Genomic DNA, 12495 nt, shown 5'->3' with positions numbered 1-12495 from the left:
GATGGTTCAATTGCTTCTCCTGGGCCTGTGTTCTCCGGGATTCACGAAAATGCATTCCCATCTCTAAATACTGACACAATTCCAGCTCTTTTCCACAAGTCACTCGTTTCACGAAGCTAATGTTGTCCCGGGTTTCTCCCAACTCCAGTATTGCAGCTGCACTGAGATTTAAAGGGTTCCAGGGTTTCTTTGTGACCTGCAGGCTGAGTTCCAAACGGCAACCAACACCTCTCCCACCAACACACAGATAAACTGAAGCCAGGGATGTTTTTTTACCTCCACCCTGCAGTTAAACTAATTGAGTCGGAAGTCTCACAACACCAAGTTAAAGTCCAACAGGTTTATTTGGTAGCACAAGCCACAAGCTTTCGGAACGCTGCCCCTTCATCAGGTGAGTGCGAGTTCTGTTCACAAACAGGGCACAGAGACACAAACTCAACCAACAAGATAATGGCTGGAATGTGAGTCTTAACAGGTAATCAACTGTTAAAGGTACAGACAATGTGAGTGGAGAGAGGGTTAAGCACAGGTTAAAGAGATGTGTATTGTCTCCAGCCAGGACAGTTAGTGAGATTTTGCAAGCCCAGGCAAGTCGTGGGGGTTACACATAGTGTGATATGAACCCAAGATCCCGGTTGAGGCCGTACTCATGTGTGCGGAACTTGGCTATCAGTTTTTACACCAGGTAAGTTATTTTAATCTATTTTAAAATCTGACTTAAATGTAATTATTGGGCCCGGGACTGAATACTCCGGGTCCGATAGCAACTGTTCACCACCAATAAAATTTGACTCCGGCGGGGTTTAGAGTAGCTCCACACTTAACGGAGATCTAGTGGGAGATGCCACAGGAGTGAAGGGGGCAATGAGGGTCACCCATTGGGTCAGGCAGTGGGGTGGTGCCCTCTGGGCATGGGCACCCTGGCAGTGCCAGCCTGTGCCCCCGGCATGGCGCAAGGAGCAAAGTGCTCAGGGGGCACCTTGGCACTGCCCTTCGGGCATGGGGCAGTGCCAAGGAGGTGGGGCCGAGTGGGCCGGGCCGATTGGGGGAGGGGCCTGTTGGGGACAGGCCTCAGGGGTGATCAGTGGAGGATTCCACTGCCACTCCACATTGGGATCGGTCAGGGTTTGAGGAAAGCCAGCGATCTGTGCGGGCTGATGGGGTGGTCGACCGGGGTGTCTGCCACCTGTGGGGGAGTGGGGGGGGGTATGCAGGGGTGGGGGGAGACTTCCTCCCGTGGCGGGGCTGACCTCCCATTGGGGGTGGTCTGCTTGTGTTTGGGGGTGTGGGGGGATCGTCAATGCTGGGGGTGGCGCACTGTGAAAGGGGGCGCTCGGGGCTGGCCGGGGACTGGTCGTGGGGACTGCAATCAGGCCGTGGGGGTGTCGGGGGGAGCGGCACTGCGGGGGTCCCGGGCTGGCCAGCGATCGAACTGACCTCCAAAATGCAGTCTGACCGAACGGGCCACTGAGCATGAGCAGACTTCTGGAACTGTCAGACTCCGGGGGAAGAGGCCCCACACCGCCCCCCCCCGCCCCCGAGCTTTTAATGATATTCCCAATTGTGACGTCTGCAGTGCACAGAATGTGGGAGATTCGAGTCTGAACTCTCACTCAAAAAAAACCCAATTGTGATTCACACCAGTTTTCCCACAAATTCAGCACTTAGAACTTTTTTGGGAGAATCCCCCGCACCGCCCCCCGCACCAGCCACCTTGCCCCCCACCCCCCCCCCCACCCCCCCCGCCCTCCCCCTACCCCCCCTTCCCCCCCCGCCACCTCTCCCCCACCCCCCACACCCTCCCTCCACCCCCTCCCCACCCCCCAGCCACCTCTCCCACAGCCCCCCCCACAGACCTGCAAAAGTAAAGGGTCGAAGGCTGTCCTGAGGGACACAGAGCTTTAACGAGATGTTGTGACTGACAGTGGTGACTGACATCGAGGTGGCTTACTTAAAAATCCATGGAATTTGTCTCGGTTGCATCTGTCATTTAATGTGCAGTGTGGGAAACTTGGCCCTTTACCTCAGAGTCTGTTATCACACAGTGTCACGATCTTCCACGGGGTAATTTTGTCTGTGAACAGTGGTCTCTCAATGACAGGTTCTGTAATGCATTCACCAGCGGGATCACTCCAAGGTAAAGTTTATTTATTGGTCATAAGTAAGGCTCACATTAACACTGCAATGAAGTTACTGTGAAATTCCTCCAGTCGCCACACTTTGGCACCTGTTTGGGTCAATGCACCTCACCAGCAAATCTTTCAGACTGTTGGAAGAAACCAGAGCACCTGGAGGAAACCCATGTAGACACAGGGGAGAACGTGCAGACTCCAGACAGACAGTGACCCGAGCCAGGAATCGAGCCCGGTTCCCTGGTGCTGTGAGGCAGCAGTAATAACAACTGTGCCACATGCCAGGTGTGTTCTTTTGTAATTTCACGCATCTATGTGTCGGGTGCATGTTTGAGCTCGGTACGTAAAGCTCTGGCAGCTTTCCAATAGTAACATCGTGTGGTGATTGTTCCTTTCAGGGCAGCACAGCAGAAGAGGGCCAATCGGCACTGAGAGTGAGTAATCATCGCAGGGAGTGGAGTTTTCTCTTGGGCAGAAGACATCCTGAAGGCACATAGAAGACATGTAGGAACTGGGGCAGCCAGTGGGCTGCTCCCTTAGCTGCTGGGGGTGAACATAAGAACTTAAGAACAGAAGAACCTGGAGCAGGAGAAGGCCATCTGGCCCTTTGACCCAGCTCCGCCATTGAATAAGATAATGGCTGATCTTCTCGTGCACTCAATTCCACTTACACACACGCTCACAATAACCCTTTACCCTTTTGACTGTTCAAAAATGTATCTATCCTTGCCTTAAAACATTCAATGAGGCAGCTTCAACACCTCATTGGGCAGAGAATTTCATAGATTCACTACCCTTTGGGTGAAGAGAGTCTTCCTCAACTCTGTACTAAACTTGCTCCTCCTTATATTGAGGCCATGCCCCCGAGTTCTAGTTTCACGTGCCAGTGGAAACAACTTCCCTGCTTCTCCCTTATCTGTTACCTTCATAATTTTATATGTTTCTATGAGATTTCCCATCATTCTTCTGAATTCCAATGAGTGTAGCCCCAGTGTACTCAATCTCTCCCCATAAGCCAACACTCTCATCTCCGGAAGCAACCTAATGAATCTCCTCTGTACCCCCTCCAGTGCCAGTATATCCTGTCTCAAGTAAGGAGACCAGAACGGTACATAGTACTCCAGGTGTGGCCTCACCAGCACCTTGCATAGCTGTAACATAACCTCCCTGTTTTTAAACTCCATCCCTCTTGCAATGAAGGACAAAATTCCATTTGCCTTCTTAATTACCTGCTCCATCTGCCAACCAACTTTTTGCGATTCACAAAGCAATGCATGCCTCTGTGCAAGCTTTTTCTCATTAATAAATCCTTGTGAGATAAAGCCTGAGCTGCACCATTACACATCTCTTATCCAGAGGAAGGACTAAAACAATAATAAAAGGAGGAAAGAACAGCAAAAAGTGTTTTGATGCTTGATTGAGAGTCGGTATTCGAAGCACTTTACAGTTTTCACAGTAACTCTAACAAATGAAGCAGCTAAAATATTACCCACTGAATAACATTTAAAAGGAACGACTTTAATTTCTGATTTATCACCATTTCAGTTCCAATTAGGCAACATTCTTCTTACAGACTCAAAAACAACTTCAAATACAGTTAGTAACCAAAAGTATACTTGCAATAAGGGTGTAGCCAGTCTCGAAGATTTCAGAGAGAGATTCTGAGTTGCACGAAGTTGTAGCCTTCTGTCTTTAAACAAACCCCATCCCGAACGGAACGTTGTTTTTGGCTTTGCTATGTAGCTGGAAGCTGACATTAACCACAGCGTCACATGACCCTGTCACTCTCAGCCCAACTTCCATTCCTTTAATTAAAACTTCTGGGGGCCATTTATTTTTATAAACAAAAGTCTTGGAGCTCTTTCCGAAGTAAACACTGCATGGATACAATGATTAATTATCCTTCTCTCTCAGCATCTGAACTGTATTCCCTCAAGACATACCGACTACCTGTTGTAACTAACTGGGCTTTAAAACAGAGCCTTAGCATAAAAAACATATAATTTTACATCTATAGGCATATTACACTGTGATCCCGCACGCTGCCCAGACATATTTTTTCAGTTGCTATTTATTTCAATGGGTCCGAGGCTCCCTGAGACAGCTCTGCTGTGTCTGTCCCCCTGAGGGATGTTATAAAGCAGAGGTGGATCCCCCCCCCCTCTGAGAACTAACACCGAAACACCACAGAGGAATACCTCACCCTATAATCTGTAAAATGTGTGTGTGAAGAGGTGTGACCTGCTCTTCAGCAACTTCTCGTGGTTAAATCTAAATAAATCCCTGACACTCTCTCTAAAATCAACACATAACAATTTATTTATCAAACTAACACTGAACAAATTGACTAAAGTATTAATTGTTCCCAAATAAACAAGATTCTCATGGTTTGCTGTTAAGATAAATACAATTCCCAATCTCACAAAATATAATTCAGTCATTCTCAAAATTACAACCTGGTTTGGTGTCTTCTGGAACATTCTGGGCCTTCCCTGGTGATTCTTCAGTCTGGAACTTCTTTCTTCTTTGGTACGTTTGCTCTATCGAAGGCACTTTCCTGAAGAAATAGACGAAGTTATAAGAGCCAACGATTCTTTCGAGAGAGAGAGAGGGAGATGGATGGAGAGAGAGATAGACAGAGAGACAGAGAGCTGAGCAAAAAGTTGTTAACTCTGGCAGGTGGCAGTTGCTCTCTCTTCTTTGTCCCACTGCCCCTTCTTTTATACCCGTGATGACATGTCAATATTTCCCACAATAGGATTGGTCCTGTGTTGTCAAACCATCAGGTTTAAATGTAAGAGGTTGTTCTTTATCTAAGTACCTCATTCAAATTGATTGGCTAAATTCAAAAACCTGTTGTCTTGGTAACAACGCTGCTTGGCCTTTTGATACAAATGTTTCAGTTTGGCTTCTCTGTGTACTGCATTTTTTTAAATTCTCGAAGCACAGAAAAAGTGCCACCTTGTATCGGGACCATGCAATGCTTTCCCCCCCGAGCATTTTACAATTAGTTTACAATTTCACAAACACCAAATTCAAACCTTGCAACAGGAAGCTCACTGGAAAGACCAACCCGCACCCTCCCTTTTCTCAGCACCCACCCTCTCCCTGCCCTCCCCGGCAGCAATCAGCCTCACACAGAGCCAGTTTCACACTTGTTGGCTTCGTGGCTGCTTCTGGGCCGTTGACTGCCCGACAGGTGAAAAATTCAGGCCATTGTTATCCGTTTATTTCAATGGGTTTCTGTAGTAACAGATTCAACAGAGTGAGTCTTAATACATTATTGTAAATCTCCCAATGTAGTGGTCACAGCCGACTGAATAATATTGTTATTTCTTGCAAGTAATCGGAGAATACGACGGCATCAGATCGTAAGAAATAGGAGCAGGAGTAGACTATATGGCCCCCACCAGCCTGCTGCTCCACCATTCAACACAATCAGCAGGATCTCCTTCCTCTACTCTACTTCCCATCTCATTCCCCAATATCCATTCACTCTCTAAAAATCCAGAAATCTGTCTCTCTCAATCTTGGATTTATTCACCAATGGATAATTGACCAGGACACCATGGTACAGGAAGTCATTCAAGCAGTTAAGAGGAATGTATTGCAAGCAGAGGGCCGCAGAGTCAGAGGATAGACGCAGTTAGATTTGAGTTTCATTCGATTTGATTTATTAATATCACACGTATTGGGGTACAGAGGTCAGAATATTGCCAGCCCAAACCTCACGGGAATCAGAGTGGGAGACGGACAGGCCATTGAAAGATCTGTTGACCTCGGGTGGGATTTTCCGGTTCTGTGGCAAACAAGGCCGTAATATCCCACCCAGTAAAAATTATTGTTTATTACATGCGATACAGACAATGCATACCGTACATGGAGTACAGAGGGGAGGAGGAAAGGAGAGAGTGCAGAATATAGTGTTCCATTCATAACGAGGGTGTATCAAAAGATCCACTTTATATACTGTAGGTCCACTCAAACGTCTGATGGCAGCACGTTAGAAGCTCTTGTTGTTTCAGTTGGTCCGTGACCTCAGACATTTGTATCTTTCTCCCGACTGAAGAAGGTGGAAGAGGATATGTCAGGGGTGCGTGGAGTCTTTAATTGTGCTGGCTGCTTTTCCGAGTCAGCGGGACGTTTACAGAGTCAATGGATGGGAGGCTGTTTTGTCTGATAGATTGGGCTTCATTCACAACCCTTTGTAGTTAATTGCGGTCTTGGGTAGAGCAGGAGCCATACCAAGCTGTGATACAACCCGAAAGGATGCTTTCTATGGATCATCTGTTAAGGTTGGTGAGAATCGTAGCAGATATGCCAAATTCCCTTAGCCTCCTGGGATATTCTTCCTGAACTTTCTCCAAACCCCTCACTCGCAAACTTGCCACTAATTTACCAAATTTCAAACCGCAAGCGAACAGAGCAAATCCCCTCAGCTCCTGGTCAGAATATGGGGGGTTCTAGTCCCAGGCCAGGACTTGACATCAATGATGAAGGCTCACACACCATTCCAGCACTGAGGGGGTGCTGCACTTCCACCGGTGCTGTCTTTCAGAGGAGTCGTTAAATCGAGACCTCCTCTCTCCTCCAAGATACTGGTTGGACCTCAGCTGGGGAATTGTGTGCAGTTCTGGGCGGCACACTATAAAGTAACGTCGCCGTTGTCCCAGGTGACCATCGGCTGCTCTCCCCTTTGAGGGGGAGAGGTCACTGGTGGTGATTTAACCCAAGGGTACCACACCTCAGGTAAAGGACAAGGCGGGGCCTTCATGGATAACCTCAGCCGGTCTGGGAATCGAACCCACGCTGTTGGCATTGCTCTGCATCACTAACCAGCCGGCCAGCCACCTGAGCTAAGTGGCTAACACCAGCAGTCGGATTGACAGGCTGTTCAAGTCAATGGAGAAGACTTCAGCATTGGGGATGTGGGTTCACTTTAACTCTCGGTGAAGCTGTGCATCGGATATGGAATTGGCCACCCACGGTGACTGATTTTCCTCTCTGTTGTTGGGGAAGGTAATTGGATTTGGAGGCCAGCTCTCCGATAGAGCCGAAATTTAAAATTAACATCGGAAGCCCCAGCAATTTTGAAGCGTGGGTTCGATCCCCGGCTTGGGTCACTGTCTGTGTGGATCTTGCACATTGTCCCCGTGTCTGCGTGGGTTTCCTCCGGGTGATTCGGTTTCCTCCCACAGTCCGAAAGATGTTTTTGTCAGGTGCATTGACCCGAACAGGGTCCGGACTGTGGCAACTAGGGGAATTTCAGTTACTTCATTGCAGTGTTAATGTAAGACTTACTTGTGACTAATAAACTTTAAAGCAGCTGAAGAGGCTGGATTGTTGCTTTTTAACACAGCAACATTCCTCCTTCCAGGAAAGCTTTGCGATTCGATTCCAAACAAAACATCCATGTTGACTCTGATCGAATCTGCGTATTTTGTTCAATTAAACTACTTTTTAAAGTTATTTTCTCAGTATCACATGAAGACTTACATTAACATTGCAATGATGTGACTGTGAAAATCCACTATTGTTCACACTCCAGAGAATTTAGCATGGCCAATGAATGCAATGCCCAAGTCCGACAAATGAAAATGGGCCAGCATTTCTTGCCTATCCCTAGTTGCCCTTGAGAAGGTGGTGGTGAGCCGTCGTGTTGAATCGCTGCAGTCCACGTGCTGTGGGTTAGCCCACAATGCCACTCGGGAGGGAATTCCAGAATTTTGATCCAGCGACTGCAAAGAAAGGCGATATATGTCCAAGTCAGAATGATCAGTGGCTTGGAGAGGAACTTGCAGTTGGTGGTGTTCCCAAGTATTTGTTGCCCTTATCCTTCGAGATGGAAGTTGCCATGTGTTTGCAAGGTGCAAAGACATTGGAAGGTGCTGTCTGAGGACCTTTGGTGAATATCAGCAGTGCATCTTGTAGATTGCCCACACTGCTGCTACTGAGCGTTGGTGGTGGAGGGAGTGAATGTTTGTGGATGTGGTGCCAATCAAGCAACTTGCTTTGTCCTGGATGGTGTCGAGCTTCTTGAGTGTTGTTGGAGCTGCACCAATCCAGGCAAGTGGGGAGTATTCCATCACACTCCTGACTTGTGTCTTGTCGATTGTGGACTGACTTTGGGGAGTCAGGAGGTGAGTTACTCACCGCAGTATTCCTAGCCTCTGACCTGCTGTTGTAGCCATTGTGTTGATGTGGTGAGTCCAGTTGCATTTCTGGCCAATGGTAACCCCATCTGTCTGGGAGAACAAAGTTAGTACAAAGTCCTTCAGCTGAATAAAAACCCTGATTTTGTGAAAGATTGAGAAACCATGAACAGCGAGAATTGCCTCAATTTACTGGCCATTTCATGATGTCCAATTGAGGTATCAAACAACAACTAGTTCTCCCAACCTCATCCCCACTTTCTAATACTTAAGAGCAGATGACAAAGGAGCAAGACTGTTCTCTTCCTGTGGGGGAGCACTTCAGTCGTCATGGGCATTCAGCCTCTGATCTTCAGGTAAGCGTTCTCCAAGGCGGCCTTCACAACACACGGCAGCGCAGAGTCGCTGAGCAGAAACTGATAGCTAAGTTCCGCACACATGAGGACGGCCTAAACCGGGATGTTGGATTTATGTCACATTATCAGTAACCCCCACAGCTTGCCTCCTGGACTTGCTGGCTGTCCTGTCTGGAGACAATGCACATCTCTTTAACCTGTGCTTAATGCTCCCTCCACCCACATTGTCTGTATCTTTAAGATCTGGTTGGCTGCAGGGATTTGCATTCTAATCAGTATTCTGTAACTTGATTTTGTGTCTCTGCCCTGTTTGAGAGCACATTTCTACTTCATCTGACGAAGGAGCAGCGCTCCGGAAGCTAATGGTATTTGCTACCAAATAAACCTGTTGGACTTTAACCTGGTGTTGTTGAAACTCTTACTGTGTTCACCCCAGTCCAACGCCGGCATCTCCACATCATGACCTCACCTGTGTCCAGTGAAGAGACAAAGATTTATGTTAGAGGCCCAGCAATTTCATCTCTTGCCTCCCTGAGGAGTCTATGATAGATGCCATTTGGCCCTGGGGATTTGTCTGTCTTAATGTTTCCTAAAATACTTAACACTTCCTCCCTTGTAATTGAGATTTTTTCTAACGGGTCAACACATCTCTCTGAGACAATACCAGTGAACATGTCCCTCTCCTTTGTGAATACTGATGCAAAGTATTCGTTTAGGATCTCACCTACTTCCTTTGGTTCGAAGCATAATTCCACTCCTTTGTCCCTGAGAGGTCCAATTCTTTCCCCAACAACCCTCTTGTTCCTAACGTATGCATAAAATGCCTTAGGATTCTCCTTAATCCTGTCTGCCAAGGACATTCCATGACCCCTTTTTGCCCTTCTAACTCCCTGTTTGAGTTCTTTTCTACTTTCTCTGTATTCCTCCAGTGCTCCATCAGTTTTTAGCTGCCTGGACTTCATGTATGCCTCTTTTTTCTTTTTGAATAGATCCACAATTTCAATGGTTTTCCATGGCTCTCGAATCCTACCTTTCCTATCCTTCCTCTTTACAGGCACATGCCTGTCCTGCAGTCCTATCAACTGCTCCTTAAAAGACTCCCACATGCCAGATGTGGATTTACCCACGAACAGCCTCTCCCAATCAACAGCCACCAAATCCTGCCTAATCCGGCTGTAGTTCGCCTTCCCCCAATTTAGCACCTTTGGCCCAACCTTTCCATGTTGCCCCTTTTTTAAACCACAACACTCGTCCGAATTGCCCGCGTTTGGCCCATATCCCTCTATTACCATCTTACACGTGCAACTATTTAAATTTTTAAAAGACAAAATTGTACCCGTCTCTACTACCATTTTTGGCAGCTTGTTCCAGACACTCACCACCCTCTGAGTGAAAACATTGCCCCTTTGGACCCTTTTGAATCTCTCTCCACTCAACTGCAACGAATGCCCTCTTGTTTTAGACGCCCCCATCTTTGGAAAAATATATTGACTATCTCGCTGATCTGTGTCCCTCATTATTTTATAGACCTCTCAAAGATCACCCCTAAGCCTCCTACGCTCCAGAGAAAAAAGCCCCAGTCTATCCAGCCTCTCCTTATAACTAAAACCATCAATTCCCGTGGGCATCCTAGTCAATCTTTTCTGCACTCTTTCTCATTTAATAATATCCTGTCTATAATAGGGTGACCAGAGCTGTACACAATATTCACAAGATGTACCAACTCCTGTATTCTATGTTCTGACCGATGAAACCAAGCATGCCGAATGCCTTCTTCACCACTCTGTCCACCTGTGACTCCACTTTCAAGGAGCTATGAACCTGTACCCCGAGATCTCTTTGTTCTATAGCTATCCCCAATGCCCTACCATTAACTGAATTAGTCCTGCCCTAGTTGGATCTACCAATATGCATCTCCTCACATTTATCTAAATTAAAGTTCATCTGCCATTCGTCAGCCCACTGGCCCAATCGATCAAAATCCCATTGTAATCCGAGATAAACTTCTTCACTGTCCACTGTGCCACCAGTCTTGGTGTCATCTGCAATTTACTAACAGTGCCTCCGAAATTCTCAATCAAAGAATGAATATATATGATCCGGCTTCCAGAGCCTTTTATGGCAATGAATTCCACAGATTCAACACCCTCTGGCTGAAGAAATTCCGCCTTATCTGGGTTCCAAATGGTCGACGCTTTACTCTGAGGTTGTGCCCTCGCATCACAGTCTCTCCGACTAATGGAAACATCTTCCCCATGTCCACTCTATTATTCTAAAATTGCTTAAGGAATTTCAACAGGAGAATCAATGGATATTTCACCATGTTCTGAATCTCTTCCCGGAACTTCTGCTGGGTCAATATATAAATGCATGTGTTCGTACAGGTGCTGGAATACATCATCAGGAGTGTGATTCTCATTGCCAAGTGAAGCGAACTGGCATCATCCAAAGTAGGTATCTCAGTGAAGTCGAACAGGAGGTCAAGTATTACGATTGGTGTCCACAGAACCATAAAGCTCCCAGAGACAGCAAAGAGCAGGACGATAGTCGTTGTTCTGCTCTTCAACACGGGGTCGCTGCTGGCCTCCCCAGGGCCGTGAGCCTTCAGGGCCCTGCGAGACCTACTGGCCACCAAGATGTGCCGGGCGGTGAGAGAATTTAACAGCAGCAACAAGGGGAATGGCAATAATGGGACTGAGAGGTTAGCGACCCACTTGTAAGCTATCCATGCTGGTGAAGAAACGTACCCTTTCACTGTGCGGCAGCCCCACTGCACATTGGCAACAACAGAGTAGGGCTCATAACGGAAATGGACCGGAATATTCATGACAAAACTGAGTACACTCACGGCTGCTAGAATCACAGTGGCAGTTCTCCTGGTGCAGTATTTTAATTTTAGTTTTGGACAAGAAATGGCTACGAAACGGTCAAGAGTAAATAATGTTGTGGACCAGACGCACAACTGGACGCTGGACACTTGCATGAAAGCAGTAACACGGCAGACACTGGTGTAGATCAGGAATGAATACGGGAAATGATGGAGAAAGATGCCGACCAGGGTGACGTTAAAAATGCAGACCAGGAGATCGGCTATCGCCATGGTGATCATATAACAGGTGACCCCTTTGGAGATGCCGCACCTTCCCCGGGACAGAACCACAATCGCCATCAGGTTGGCTGTAAGAAATTAGGTAAAATATTACTCCCCTGGTCCCCACACTCCAGCACCTGTTCAGGTACATCAAGAGAGAAGTTAGCACAGCCAATACACCGAACTAGTACATGTTATGGACTGTAGCAGGAAACTGGAGCATCCGGAGGAAACCCATGCAGACAGGGAACAACTTGCAGACTCCACACATACAGTCACCCAAGCCAGGAATGGCAGACGGTCCCTGCCGCTCTCAGGCAGTAGTGCTATAAACTGTGCCACCACTTTAATATAATTGACATGAGGGACATGTGAGTTAACAGGGAAACTGTGGTCAAGCACAACACAAAGAACAAAGAACAATGCAACACAGGAACAGGCCCTTCGGCCTCCAAGCCTGCGCCGCTCATGTGCCCAGCTGGACCATTCGTTTGTATCCCTCTATTCCTAGTCTGTTCATGTGGCTATCGAGATAAGTCTTAAACGATCCCAGCGTGTCCGCCTCAATCACCTTGCTTGGTAGTGCATTCCAGGCCCCCACCACCCTCTGTGTAAAATACGTCCCCCTGACAGCAGTGTTGAACCTTTCCCACCTCACCTTGAATCCGTGACCCCTTGTGTTCGTCACCTCCGACCTGGGAAAAAGCTTCCCACTGTTCACCCTATCTATGCACTTCATAATTTTATACACCTCTATTAGGTCG

The 12495-nt window shown here is 47.3% G+C and overlaps 1 protein-coding gene across 1 annotated transcript; it reads right to left on the bottom strand.

Moving 5' to 3' along the window:
- Nucleotides 1–10912: 10912 nt before the first annotated feature.
- LOC144497659 (putative G-protein coupled receptor 139) lies at nucleotides 10913–11809 on the bottom strand. The gene has a single exon (XM_078219102.1). It carries the CDS (start codon nucleotides 11807–11809, stop codon nucleotides 10913–10915), a length of 897 nt encoding a protein of 298 aa, XP_078075228.1.
- Nucleotides 11810–12495: the final 686 nt, after the last annotated feature.

This window comes from Mustelus asterias, chromosome 8, assembly GCF_964213995.1.
Source record: "Mustelus asterias chromosome 8, sMusAst1.hap1.1, whole genome shotgun sequence".
Taxonomy (NCBI): domain Eukaryota; kingdom Metazoa; phylum Chordata; class Chondrichthyes; order Carcharhiniformes; family Triakidae; genus Mustelus; species Mustelus asterias.
Note: the sequence above shows the minus strand (reverse complement) of the source record. Positions and strands in the feature narration are given on the sequence as shown.